Source organism: Amphiprion ocellaris, chromosome 24, assembly GCF_022539595.1.
Source record: "Amphiprion ocellaris isolate individual 3 ecotype Okinawa chromosome 24, ASM2253959v1, whole genome shotgun sequence".
NCBI lineage: Eukaryota > Metazoa > Chordata > Actinopteri > Pomacentridae > Amphiprion > Amphiprion ocellaris.
This window is the reverse complement of record NC_072789.1, coordinates 3,909,311-3,924,470: the sequence shown is the minus strand read 5'-3', so window position 1 is coordinate 3,924,470 and position 15,160 is coordinate 3,909,311. Positions and strand designations below refer to the sequence as shown.

Here is a 15,160-nt window from a genome sequence, read left to right as displayed (position 1 = left end):
ATTCCATTTTCAGTTGCTAAAAAGGGATCCAAATGGATTTAAAATTCCAATTATAGCCTTGAATTTGGGAGCTTTGATAGCTGAAAACAATTTATACCATTCAAAGTCGAGAATTAGGAGCAAATTAAAGTGTAACCCAGTTCCAGTGAGCCGAGTCCTCAGGCATGAAAGAGGGACGGGAGGCAAGACGGAAGGGTGAAGAATTCGGTGTCTGGCGAAGGAACTGTCTTGGGACTATTGTAATCCTCGTTGTTTGTGTATGTGTGTGTGCATGTGTGTCTACGGCTGATCCCGCTGCAGCTTGCATTAAGGCAGGGATTCCAATCCCCCTGCTGGGTCCTGGCTGAGACACACATGGCAGATGGAGGGATGGACAGGAGAGTTAAGGGAGAGACAGGAACGATGGGCGGAAGAGACATGTGGGGAGGAGGGCATGCTGTGACTCATTAGCCAACACTTACTGAAGCAGCATGGCCGCTGGAAATCTGTCTTTGCAGTGTTGGATTTCTTTTTTTTTTTCATTTTAAACGCGAAGAACACACTTGCCAAAGATGTATTTTGCCATTTTTTTCCTCATCGCAAGTGATATTAACCCTCCTGTTGTCCTCATTTACGGGCACCAATAAATATTGTTTCCTTGTCTGAAAAATCCAAAAATTCTGCAAAAAAATTCCCCAAATTTCTGAAAATTTGCAAAACCTTCAGGAAGAAAATTCCAATAATTTCTTGAAAGTTTCCCTTGAAAGTTTTATTTTTAAAAAAAAAAAAAAAAAATCCCCCAAATTTGGCAAGAAAATTCTTGTACATATTTTCAAAAAATGAGTCAAAATCTTGCAAAAAAATCCTAAAAATATCTAAAGTGATTCCATATATATCAGTAAAACTTCTAATATTTTCATTCACATAAAAATCAACCAAAATCCAGCGAATTTCTCTGGATTTTGGTTGATTTTTTTTGTGAATGTTTTGAAGAAACATTTTTAACATTTATTTTTTTCCACCAAAAAATGTTCAAAAATTTCCCAAAAATGTTGAAAATGTGGACATCAGAAGTTTCACTGTGAAAATATATTTTTTCCCACATTTTCTAACTTTAAAACGGGTCAATTTTGACCTGCAGGACGGCACGAGGGTTAAAGCAAAAGCAGCAATGGCAAGCAGATGCTACTCAGTTTTAAGAAGGTTTTCATTGCAATATTGTGCCGCAAACTGCAAAAAAAGTGAAATCTAATTTGTGTGTGTGTGCCTGCAGTGGCTCCTCTGATTGGACGGTACTGCGGAACAAAGATCCCTCCAGAGATCCAGTCGTCCTCCGGCCTGCTGTCCCTCTCCTTCCACACCGACATGGCCGTGGCCAAAGACGGCTTCTCCGCCCGCTACAACATGACGCACAAAGAAGTCACCGACTGTGAGTGCGAGATAACTTTTAGAAGATCGTTGTTTGTTTTCTTGTTCTGTGTAGGTTTGTTTACCCATTTTTTTATTCCCATCTCTATTTTCTCTCTTTTCAACAGTTCCGTCTGTCATCTTTGTTGACACTCGTCTTTTTTTCTTCATCTTTCTCTCCTCTTCCCCTCCGCGATCTTTTCAGCTTCTCCGACTTTAATGCTATTTCAATCTCGCAGCTCTTTCTCTCACCCCTCTCAGTCTGTTTTGCTCGCTCCTAAGAGAGCATTGGTTTCTCAGAAGTCGACTCGCTATTTTCCTTTAGAATATAAATGAACTTCACCTGTTCTCACCTGTTGGGCTGCTTTCCGTCCCTCTGTGTCCTTCTCTGTCACTGTCTGAGTTTGCCTTTCGTCTCTCTTTAAACTCTAAAAACGCTACTTAGATCTTCTCTTTCCTGCATCTGTCATCCATTTTCCATCTTCACTGCAAAGACACATGAACAAATTTACACTTGCTGTCTCCGTCTCCCTCCTCTGTCTCCCATCAGCGTTCCACTGTAGCATGGCGCTGGGTATGGAGTCGGGGAAAATCAGCGACGATCAAATCACGGCTTCGACAACCTTCTATGACAACCGCTGGTTACCGCGTCAGGCCCGCCTCAACAACGACGACAACGCCTGGACGCCCTCAGAGGACAGCAACAAGGAGTACATACAGGTATCCATCTCCAACATTACACTGCAGCACACATCATGCTCCTGGCTTGATGTGTTTTTGACCTCCTGTTTCTACCTTACTGTTAAAGATCTTTTTCCTAGTTGGAGCAGTGAGTAAAATATTTCATAACCTTCATACATAATCAGGTAAAGAGTTAAATTTGAGATCTGTTCAGTGTGGAATAATTTAGAGAAACAAGTTTGTAGCCAAAATAGCAGCACAGTTTCCTACAGGAGCTTAAGTTTTGTTTGTTGCTAGATAGATAGATAGATAGATAGATAGATAGATAGATAGATAGATAGATAGACAGACAGACAGACAGACAGACAGACAGACAGACAGACAGACAGACAGACAGACAGACAGACAGACAGACAGACAGACAGACAGACAGACAGACAGACAGACAGACAGATAGATAGATACTTAAAGTAGGAGTCTTTCCTCTTAAGTTATTAAATACCTGCAGTATCAGACAGCAGCAGGATCCATATGAGTGTCTCCAAAGTAAGAGAGTTGCACGTATTTGAGCACAACTGCTCCACTTTGCTCTATAATTCCACTTTTAATAGGCTTCAAACAAAAATGACCATAATAATAAAACTCCACTGTGATAAAAACAGGCAACTCTCAGTTTTTTCCCCACAAGATGTTAACAGGAGTTGCTTCTGGATATTTATAGGGGTTTTTCCTGTGATTTTATTAATACCTGTGGCATCAAACAGCAGCAGAATCCATATGAGTGACTATTTTTTTGCAACGGATATAATTACAAGACATGGAATTTTTTCAGTGTGTAATAATTTATTGAAACAAGTGTAACCACAAGAAAGACTCATTGTAATTCAAGCCATGAAAAGCACATACAGAGATGTCTGAATCAGCATTACTTTCACTTGCAGAGGACAATGAATTTGTCTCGGTGATGCCACTATAGAGGAAAAGATGTACGGAGCTAAAGCATCTCGTATACAGTGAGGACGTACCGCCTCACACACACAACACACACATAAAGGAAACGGAGGAACTGTGAACCGATGATAAGGAAGTGCTTCTGCACTCTCAATCTTTCCTGTCTCTAACACACACACGTGCATGCATGCATCCAGAGAGCGGCGAGGAGGCCGTGATTGATGAAGGTGCTCTCCTGGAATGCATCCCAACACCGTGCCATTGATCTTTGCCTCCAGCCTTCTTCTCCTCACACACATGACGATTCGCACACACACACACAAACACACATGAATGCCACCTAGTCCTCCTCAGCAGCAGCTGGTCCATCTCTGGTATCTACATCAGCCCCGAGCGCCGCTAATCCTGCAATCTACACACTTGTTCTTTTTTATTGCTATTAGTTTTTTTAATCTGTTCTGCTCAGTTTATTAACCCTCCTGTTGTCCTCATTTACGGGCACCAAAAAATATTGTTTCCTTGTCTGAAAAAAATCCAAAAATTCAGCAAAAAAATTCTCCAGATTTCAGAAAATTTGCAAAACCTTCAGGAAGAAAACTCCAATAATTCCTTAAAAGTTTTATTTTAAAAAAAAAAAAAAATTGGCAAGACAATTCTTGTAAATATTTTCAAAAAATGAGTAAAAATCTTCCAAAAAAATCCTAAAAATATCTAAAGTGATTACATATATATCAGTAAAACTTCTAATATTTTCTTTAAGAACATTCACATAAAAATCAACCAAAATCCAGCGAATTTCTTTTTTTGTGAATGTTCTTAAGAAACATTTTTAACATTTCTTTTTTTCCACCAAAAAATGTTCAGAGATTTCCCAAAAATGTTGAAAATGTGGACATCAGAAGTTTCACTGTGAAATTATTTATTTTTTTCCACATTTTCCAACTTTAAAACGGGTCAATTTGACCTGCCGGATGACGCGAGGGTTAAGAAAATGCATTCTACTGTATATGAGTTGAAATCCCCCCTTGTTTTTTTGCAGGTGGACCTCCATTTCCTCAAGGTTTTGACAGGCATCGCCACACAAGGCGCCGTTTCCAAAGAGACTCAGAAGTCGTACTACGTCACCACCTTCAAACTGGAGGTCAGCACCAATGGAGAAGACTGGATGGTGTATCGGCACGGCAAGAACCACAAGGTAGGCGTTTATAACAAGTCTGAAACAGAACCAGGTCAAACACGCTAGCAGATCTTAAAGTGACACTTAGCCCTGAAGCTTTACAGTTTATTTTCTCCAACCACGATCTGAACTTGGCACCACAAGGGCTCCTTTTTTACAGAACATTTCCCCTGCCATCATGAAATGTTCTCCAACAACGGAGGCTGTTGTGCTCATCCGAGAGCCGTATCGGTGGATGCAACATTCCTGAAGGAGTCTTTCCCCTTCCACGACTGTTTATGAAGCCGAGCCGTGACCCCAGTCATGAGTTAGAGAAAGAGGGAACGGGAGGGAGGAAGAGATAGAGATAGAGAGAGGAGAGGAGAGGAGAGGAGGGGAACCTGACAAACAAGAACAATGGAGTCCTCTATGTGCCCTTATCTGGGCTCGCTATTTATCATCTCCCTCACTCACACACACACACACACACACACACACACACACACACACACACACACACACACACACACACACACACACACATATAAACACACATTTGGGCTTTGGTAAACGCTCTGAGTCATATTTAAAAGAGTTGTAGCAACATTATTTTACGAAATGTAGGAGTTTAGGCTTTAAATTGAGCCTTGTGTGTCAAGTCTGTGCTTTAACCCTCGTGTCGTCCTGCGGGTCAAAATTGACCGTTTTAAAGTTTGAAAATATGGAAAAAATATATATTTTCACAGTGAAACTTATGATGTCCACGTTTTCAACATTTTTGGGAAATCTTTGAACATTTTTTGGTGGAAAAAAAGAAATGTTAAAAATGTTTCTTAAGAACATTCACCAAAAAAATTACCAAAATCCAGCGAATTTCGCTGGATTTTGGTAGATTTTTATGTGAGTGTTCTTAAAGAAAATATTAGAAGTTTTACTGATATATATGGAATCACTTTAGATATTTTTAGGATTTTTTTGGAAGATTTTTCCTCATTTTTTGAAAATATTTACAAGAATTTTCTTGCCAAATTTGGGGGATTTTTTAAAATAAAACTTTTAAGAAATTATTGGAATTTTCTTCCTGAAGGTTTTGCAGATTCTCAGAAATTTGGGGAATTTTTTCCTGAATTTTATGATTTTTTTTCAGACAATGAAACAATATTTTTTGGTGCCCGTAAATGAGGACAACAGGAGAGTTAATGTGTGTACAGTGCAGGTTGTTATGCTGCTACCTACAGTAAAGCCCGTCTCAGGGGGATTCAAACTCTGTCCCTCATATTTGGGTTAAGGTCATAGTGGATTTCAAGCAGAAAAATAAAAGGAGGGGGGTTAATCTGCATGCTCATATGGACCGGGGCCCCCCTTCTGCGTGTGCCAGTGATTGGTTTGGGTGGGGCCAGTAGGGGGTATTTGATGCAGAGATTATTGAACGAAATGTGGATTTGACTTAAAAAGTCAACATCTGTGCATTTTATTCGACCCCCCCAGATGCACACATGCAATCCACTGACCAGACCCTCCATTTAAATAACCTCTGGCTGATCTCTCTGTCTGGAGATCTGTGCTCGCATATGTATACGATGTCTGGTCTGCGCTGTGTAATCTGAGTCCACTAATCTGTCCGAGCAGGAAACAAAACCAACTGCTCGGACACTTTCAGACATGGATTCAGACAGATGCATCGGCGGGCATTTGGGAGAGAGATTGCTGGTGGTTGCTTTGGAAATTGGTTGTGTTTTAGAATGCACAGAGGGAAAGTGGGAAGACGAAAGGTCAATACAAGATAGCAAATGTGTAAAAGCGTGGTGTCTGAAGGAAAAGGGTGTTGCAGTTGTTCTGATTGTGTATCCAAGTTGACACTCAATTAAGCTTTGACAATTTGAGCAAACCAATGAGTTTGTGAATGTTCCTCGATACCAAATTCAAACCAAGAAACATCTGCTTACTTTTGCTAATGGGGCGTTACACAATCAACATAAAACGCAGATATGATTAAGTATACCATCTGTTTTTGATGATGATAAAGAAAAGATGACATTTACAACATTAACTCCATGCATGATAGGGCTCTCAAATTACGCTTAAAGGATTTATTGTGGGCTCTGGATAATACTTTCTCTTTGTGTTTATGCCGACCGCATTTGGGAATGAATTAATCTGATTGAACAACTTTGGCAAACCGCACAGTAGGAGAAGTCTGGACTCGCTTATGTTGCTCAAACGGAGAAGTTCGCCCAGGTTCTCCTCCGGTCCCGACGGGTTCGCGGCTGAATCTTCCGTGACTGCTAATCCACCAGTCGCGTTGTACAAACTCACAGTTAGCCGGTCCTAAGCCCCCCCGAAGAGCCCTTAAGTGGTTGGAGCTCCATTCTCGTCAGGGGGTCCTGTAATGACGGGGATTTGGCTCTTCTAATTGTCATTTAACAGTGAGCTTGGAGCTAATTTGGCTTTGGAAGAGAGCACGTGGGTGTTTGTGGAAAGCTGAGTGTGGTTGTGCGTCAGATAAAGCACTGGTCTGGCACTTTTTACCCCACCGTGATGGTTCCTGGGTGAGAGCACTTTGTCATCTATTGTCAAAATGTGTGTCCTTATTTGCTGTGCTGAAGGCAATGAAGGTTATTTGACAAAAACTGATGCAGAAACAGACAAATTAAAGTGATGTGGGATGATAAAAACACCAGCTCTGCCCTTCGTGCATGTGTCTGTGTGTGATTTTTTTTTTTCCCACTAATTTTCTGCATGCCAACACATTTTCAATTTGACACCCATGTGACTTGTTAATTCTAAGTCACACCGCTTGCATATGCACCTCATTACTTGATTAGACGCGAACGCTCTCGCACATCCCAAACTTCGCACACGCTTTTTTTTCCAAACGCACACGGCGAGCCTTTGTAACACAAACACTCGTGTGTGCCCGACGACATTAACATTTAAAACACACGCTGTCATGCGCCTGTGGAGGAAAATCCCAGCAGCGCTCAACAAGCTTGCTGAAAAGCATAACAGCGGTTGGGTTGGGCTGAATCTGTCCAACACACACAACCTCACAGAGACAAAACAGCTCACACAGCAATTCAGCCTCCGTCAATGTCACAAACACACACACACGCTTTGTTTAGCACTGATTCTACATGCTGGGTAGGGATTCATATGTGACTAGACACAACATCTGTGCTAATAGGGAGACTTTAACTGAAGGTGGTGTGAGGTTCACTGCTTTTATGCACAAACACACCACAAAGTCCTGGAGGCAGGAGTGTGCAGTGGCCAGCTGGAACCAGTTCCTACTGTCAACATCTTCATACCGAGGAACGGTGGGGGGAGATGAGGAGCGCAGTGGACAAAGGAAGAGGCTGGGATCAAGAGAACAACATGTGAATGAAAAACGGCTGCGAGAGGAATAATGTCTTGCGCAGAGCTCGGCCACATTTCCCTCCGGTGCCATCAGCTCGGAGGGGAAAAAAATGCAGAATAGAGCGAGAGGGAGGGAGCTGGTAAATGAATCAGCCGCTGATGTATACGTCCATCCACGCCTCATTTTCCACAAACAAATGTTCTTTGCTTTTTAACGAGATCCAGAGAAGTTTTGTCGGTGTAGGGTATGCACTACGCTGTAAAATAAACTGTTTTTAACTGGAGTTTTTTGAGCAATTTTACAGTTTCTTCCTGTTTTGTTAACTTACCTGTAATGCCGAGTGAATTCACAGAAGGAAAAGTATTAATTACATGTTAATCTGTAGAAAAATGGAAATAATGTCCACATCAAAAATCTGTCTTGATGGATGGATGGATGGATGGATGATGGATGGATGATGGAAAGAAGATGATGGATGTTGGATGGAAGATGGATGACGGATGGATGGATGGATGGATGGATGATGGATGGATGATGGAAAGAAGATGATGGATGTTGGATGGAAGATGGATGACGGATGGATGGATGGATGATGGATGGATGGATGATTGATGGATGGATGGATGGATGATGGATGGATAGAAGATGATGGATGTTGGATGGAAGATGGATGACGGATGGATGGATGGATGGATGGATGGATGGATGGATGGATGGATGGATGGATGATTGATGGATGGATGGATGATGGATGGATAGAAGATGATGGATGTTGGATGGAAGATGGATGATGGATGGATGGATGGATGGATGGATGGATGGATGGATGACAGATGGATAGAAGAGGATGGAAGATGGGTGAATGGATGGATGGATGATAGATATTTAACAATATATATTTTTAGATCATTATTTTATAGATATTTGCCATTATTTGAAAGAAAAATTATGTCCATTCTGACATTAAGTATTAGTAAAGTCAAATTTCTCAATCCCCAGCTCAGTCTTTTGCATTTGACTGCAAAATTACACCAACTACTGTATTGAAATCTGCTAAACTCAAATTCTTTTACAGATTTTTACTGTTATTTTCACAAATTTGTTCCAGTATTCCACCATTTTTTTACATATTTTGTCTCACACCTTTGCTGCCAGTCTTCTTTTTTTCCACATGATTTTTTTTGTTTTTTTTACGGTGTCGATCTGTATTTACTGATCTAGATCTTCAGAGAAGCTGTTTACTATCACACATCTGCTTTTCACGGTGACCTCGTTCTCCGCAGAGGTCATCAATACTTAAATACCCACGGTTCCTGCGTCCCGCCAGCGTCCACACGAACAAGTCTGACCGTCGCATACCGCCGTGTGTGTGTGTGTGTGTGTGTGTGTGTGTGTGTGTGTGTGTGTGTGTGTGTGTGTGTGTGTGTGTGTGTGGGTCGTCGTTATATTTTCATGACTCTCCACACCAGGAGACACAACATGACAACATTAATTATTCAGCCTGCGTCACGTGAGGGGCGGGGCTCACACTGACACACATAGACAAGTCGAGAAGAATGGCGGTTGTTAGGCAGATTACAGAAGTCACAAGACAAGCACATGTTGGAAGCCTAAATTTTAAATGAAGCGCTCTTTCACTGGAAAAAATGCCCCTCTCAAAACAAGGAAAAAAACGTATTTCAAGGAACTTTTACCTTGAAATAAGTGGAAAATCTGCCAATGGAACAAGTGAAAAATGGCTTGGGAAGATTTCTTGAAGTAAGATATGATATTTAGAATATTCAGATCTTAAAATTAGCTGGGAAAACTTATTTTAAGCTATATTATATATATCAGTAAAACTTCTAATATTTTCTTTAAGAACATTCACAAAAAAATCAACCAAAATCCAGCAAAATTTGCTGGATTTTGGTTGATTTTTTTGTGAATGTTCTTAACAAACAGTTTTAACATTTCTTTTTTTCCACCAAAAAATGTTCAAAGATTTACTAAAAATGTTGAAAATGTGGACATCAGAAGTTTCACTGTGAAAATATTTTTTTTTCCACATTTTCAAACTTTAAAACGGGTCAATTTTGACGACACGAGGGTTAAACTTATTTTGCGTTTTCTTGTAAAATTCAACTCAAAACAAGATAATTTCAAGATTGTTTGACTTAACAAGATATTTAAGATGCATTGTCTTAAACCAAGTCCCTCCATCTGCTGAAATGTCACCTGTTAAGTGAATTTATCTTAAATCAAGTGGGATGAGACATTTTGACTAAAAATAAGACAAATAGACCTGGTAAGATTTAGAGTTTTTGCAGTGTTCGAGCAGCCACCTTCATTCCAAGTTAGCAAAAAATTAACCATGTTGATGAGAAGTTAGTCAATGACCAACCATCTGCTTCCTGAGTCCTTTGACCTTTTCATGGTCAGGAATCAAATGTGTGACCTCTCAGGTGTCCTCACAATAAATGGAGGAAGTGGTGAAGACAGAAGGCCCTCATTGTCCTCTCTCTCTCTCCAGTCTCAGTTTCTTCTCTCTCCGCTCGGATACGAAAGAAAAATGAAAAGAGCCTCTCGAGGGCCCATCCTTATTGAACAAATTGTTCTTATTGTGACAGTAATATTGGCCATATTTCCAGCTTTTATCGGAGGATGAAAACAAAAGAAGAGCAGCTGGCAGCAGTGCAGTGCACCAGCTAATGGCCTTTTAGTGATGGTGGGCATTTTGTGCTTTTGGAGCGAGGCATTTCTGGGAAGTCAACAAACGTTTGAGACGGCTTTCAAACTTTCATCCGTCACTTTTATGTGACGGCTCATTTTTTATCATCGCGTATTTTCTTTTACTAAAGTGGAACTCAAGTAAAAGTTTTGCTTGCAGGGCAACATCAGCTGCTCTGTTCTGTTCTGTAATTTAACCCTCCTGTTGTCCTCATTTACGGGCACCAAAAAATATTGTTTCTTTGTCTGAAAAAAAATCCAAAAAATCAGCAAAAAAATTCCCCAAATTTCTGAAAATTTGCAAAACCTTCAGGAAGAAAATTCCAGTAATTCCTCAAAAGTTTTGCTTAAAAGTTTTATTTTAAAAAATCCCCCAAATTTGGCAAGGAAATTCTTGTGAATATTTTCAAAAAATGAGTAAAAATCTTCCAAAAAATCCTAAAAATATCTAAAGTGATTCCATATATATCAGTAAAACTTCTAATATTTTCTTTAAGAACATTCACAAAAAATCAACCAAAATCCAGCGAAATTCGCTGGATTTTGGTTGATTATTTTGTGTGAATGTTCTTAAGAAACATTTTTAACATTTCTTTTTTTCCACCAAAAAATGTTCAAAGATTTCCCAAAAATGTTGGAAATGTGGACATATTTTTTTTCCCACATTTTCAAACTTTAAAACGAGTCAGTTTGACTCACAGGACGACACGAGGGTGAATTCATAACTGAGGAAATTCCATTGAATTCTGCTGTTTTGCCTTATAATGAGATAAATGCTCAAATGGAGTGTTTCCTGCTTCAGTGATGAATCCGTTCGTTGTTCCTTCCTTCCTACTCACCACCGCTCCCTGCCTCCTTTTCCACATTCCCCTGTTCGTATCCCTAACTTACATCCTCTGCCCTCCGTTCAGCCTTTCGTTTTCATCCGTCCTCTGCCTCCACCTCCCTCCTCATCCACGGTAAGCTATTCTTCTGAGGACGCTGCTCTTCTTTGTTTCACGGGCAGAATATCGAGGAGTGGAAAAGACGGCTTGGTTCATCATACACTTGTCTTTGTGCGAGCATGTGTGGGTGTTTACATAACCCCCATAAGAGCCCCACATCCCCCGTTTTTTCTTTTTTATGCCTCTTAGGTAAACAGAACAGCTGTCTACCCTCCATCCAGCAGCAGATAGAGCAGCGATAGCCCTGCTTATCTGTTCAAACACTCACGCTGCTTTGTATTACCACTGTCAGCTCCACTTGATTAAATCAGGCCATGCCCAAAATCAAATAAAACCCCTTGAGTGGGATTTTGAAGTCGTATTGCTACGTATTCCCGGCTGGTTATGGAATTTCTGGAATGTCATTTTGAGAGATGTGGGAATTTTGCAAATAGGTCACTTTACAACACTGCGGCACTGTAATTTTTTAAAAACTCCAACACAAAGCAGACTGGTTTTCACTTACAATTACGATAAAACAGAATCAAATTTTTAGGCCGTGGCGGCGCGCTTCGGTTTGATCATGTTGTAAAAGAGAAATCATGTTGGAACTGTTTTTAGAAATGATGCCTTTAATGTTTAATTCAGCCGGTTGTCTCTGAGTCCCTGGATTGTGTGCTGCAGCTGTGCGATGCTATGTCTTGCAGATACGGTCCGATGCAGCTCTGCTATCAGGCGGCACGGTCAACCACAGGCAGATAGAGTGAATGACACTTAACAGTCGGTTAGAAGACGCTTCTTTTGCTTATCTGAGTGTGTAGGATGTATGTGGTTTCCTGTGTGGTTTCAGTCGGTGGGGGAGAAACGGGGAGGTGTGGAGAGATACCAACTGTGCGGTCTCGAAGCAGAAGAAGAAGAAAATGGAGGTGTTTGACATGAATGGGCTCTGAGTGATGTGGTAACAACAGAGCAGGGGAGTGGAAGGAAGAGGATGTGGAGAGAAAAGGGAAAGAGGAGGAGGTGATTCATAATTACAAACTGAGGGTGTTATGATTTAGGAGATGCAAAAATGGAAAGATCCACACTGGAAAAAGTGCCCCTCTCAAAACAAGAAAAAAAACTTATTTCAAAGAACTTATACTTTGAAATAAGTGAAAAAATCTGCCAATAGAACAAGTGAAAAATGGCTTGGTAAGATTTCTTGAAATAAGATGATATTTAGAATATTGAGATCTTAAAATTAGCTGGGAAAACTTATTTTAAGCTATATTTGAGCAGGATTGTCAAGCTTAGGTGTCTTAAAATAAGCCAGATATGCTTTAAAAAAAATAGCAATTTTTCACTCAAAAACAGATTTTTGCTTTCATGCAACCTCCTAATTTAAATCGAGTGGGATGAGACCTTTTGACTAAAAATAAGACAAACAGACTTGGTGAGATTTAGAGTTTTTGCAGTGCAGCGTTCCCATCCGATGCCCTTGGACACTTTTCTGGCCCCAAACAGGACATAACTTGACCGGCTCCGTTTGCCCTCCGACCCCCTGCCGCCCCACCCCTGAGCAAATGGAAGGAAAGGGAGTGTTCGCTGAGAAGATGCTTTTAGGTGGACGCCTCAGGAAGTCAATTTCACTCACATCCTGCCCACCTGGGGAGACTTCCTGCGTCTCAGGGCTAATCGTGTTTGGTCGTGTCAGGTCATGTCTCCTACTGCTTCCCATGGCCACCAGCATGGAGGTGGATGGAGGTTAGTGAATGAGTTGCTCTGTGTGAGAGAGAGAGAAAACCTCCTCCTTGGTTGGGCTTTCCCAGCCTCCCATCGCCGAACCTTTGACCCCAAAACACATCGACAGCTGGGCCGGTGACATTGGATCCGTGTTTGGGTTTTCTCTGCTTTGTCCGGCCTGCTACTGTGAGCGTGAAGCCGAGCGAAACCGTGCGCTGTGGGAGGGTGTTAAAGCAAAGAGTCGCTGTGTGTGAACGAGAGAGGGGAAAAATAAGACACAGTGATCAACCTGTTGTCTTTGCTTTCGCAGGTTTTCCACGCAAACACAGACCCGGCCGAGGTGGTTCTGAACCGCGTCCCGCAGCCGGTTTTGGCCCGGTTTGTTCGCATCCGACCTCAGACCTGGAGGAACGGCATCGCCCTTCGCTTCGAGCTCTACGGATGCCAGATTACAGGTGAGCGTGTGGCACAAGGTTGGATTTTTCTTTGCTAAAAGAAAGTCAAATTGGCAGAATCATCCTGCTTCAGATTCATAGAGTTTGAAGAGGAAGAACAATTTTCCAGCTCCGTCTCCGGGAGAAGCAACTCCCACGCAGCTAAACAGCACTTTCTCAATTGTGTTTTGAAGGAAACTGCTAGATTATGTTTGTGACAGATCACAAATACATTTCAAGTTATTATACGTTTGCCTTTCAATGCGTTGTTTCCATTCAGCAAACCAGTTATAAATTTGGTGGGATTCATCACCCTGATAACCCCGAAAATGACGGAAAAATTTCAAAATATGATGCAAAAGGTTCAGTTTAACTAAAGCTAACCAAGTCATTTTGATTCCTATCCTGAACCAAGCTGCTAACAAGCACTTATTGCTGTGGAAGCATCAACTAAAGCATGACATTTTCCTCAACTTAATCACAGTTTTGTTGCCTAAACTTAAACAAATTCAAGTCTAAGAAGAATAATCCCACACAAGATGCAAAGCAACGTCTCCAGTGTGAAAGTGCTTGTTATTCACACTTTTCCTACGATGTCACAGTTCTACCTTATAGAATAGAATAGAATAGGATAGAATAGAATTTCGCTGGATTTTGGTTGATTTTTATGTGAATGTTCTTAAGAGAATATTAGAAGTGTTACTGATATATATGTAATCACTTCAGATATTTTTAGGATTTTTTTGGAAGATTTTTACTCATTTTTTGAAGTTATTTACTAGAATTTTCGTGCCAAATTTGGGGGATTTTTTTATTTTTTTAAATAAAACTTTTAAGGAATTATTGGAATTTTCTCCCTGAAGGTTTTTGCAAATTTTCAGAAATTTGGGAAATTTTTTTGCTGAATTTTTGGATTTTTTTCAGACAAGAAAACAATATTTTTAGTGCCTGTAAATGAGGACAACAGGAGGGTTAAGGATATCATGTTTGGGAGATTTTCTGATGCATTTTTGGGACAACGGGGAGTTACTGAGGAGTTTAAAACAGCAGCGTTGCACCTTTCCCATCCCTTCCCATCCCTTCCCATTCCCATAGATGGTTTTGAAGACTAAATATAATTTGATTTAATAAAAGGTCACCCTCGACAACATTTAACTTCCTAAACCATGAAACCCAGGATCACACACATTCATACATACATGTGTATTCAGCCTCTCTCCCACAATCCCACTGCTATCTTTTAAACATAGCAACCCTCAGGCTAATTAAAGGAAACTTTTCTCTCCTATTCTTCCTTCCAGAGGCACCACCACTGTCATTACCCACTTCTCCTCCATCCTCGCTTTCTTTCTGTCTCCTCATTCTTTTTTTTCCTCCTCATGATTTAAGATACTTTTTTGATGTGTCCTCTTTGCTCCTCTATATCGAGACGCGAGTAGCGATCAATCATTCATGGCTCCACAGTTCACTCTTACATCAGAAACTGTGATTTACTTCAGCCAGAACAGCTGCAGTTGAAATAACTATTAGCTCTTACAGTACAGGTACATTCACACACAGGCAGTTTCTAAATATAGCCGGTGACCTCAAAAGCAGACACGCCTTGTTGCGGTGTACACGGACGCACACACACACACACACACACACACACACACACACACTCCCTGTGCGTTTTATTCATTATTTACATCTCCTACATTTGCAGTGACATAACAGCATGAAACTTTGATCTGTGTTCTCTTAAACCGTCAGCAAAGCTAACATCTCCCATCTCCCTTCCTCTTACCCTTCCTCTCGTCTCCCACTCCTCCCACTTCCATTCTTCCCTCTCCCACTGTTT

The 15,160-nt window shown here is 40.8% G+C and overlaps 1 protein-coding gene across 2 annotated transcripts in view; it reads left to right on the top strand.

Moving 5' to 3' along the window:
- nrp2a (neuropilin 2a) overlaps positions 1–15,160 on the top strand; it is an 82,568-nt gene that overhangs the window by 35,739 nt on the left and 31,669 nt on the right. For both annotated transcript variants that reach the window (XM_023270540.3, XM_023270541.3), the window contains exons 5-8: positions 1,253–1,408; positions 1,937–2,106; positions 4,058–4,213; positions 13,197–13,341. In XM_023270540.3, the coding sequence (XP_023126308.1) occupies positions 1,253–1,408; positions 1,937–2,106; positions 4,058–4,213; positions 13,197–13,341 (627 nt within the window). The remainder of the gene's footprint in view (positions 1–1,252; positions 1,409–1,936; positions 2,107–4,057; positions 4,214–13,196; positions 13,342–15,160) is intronic.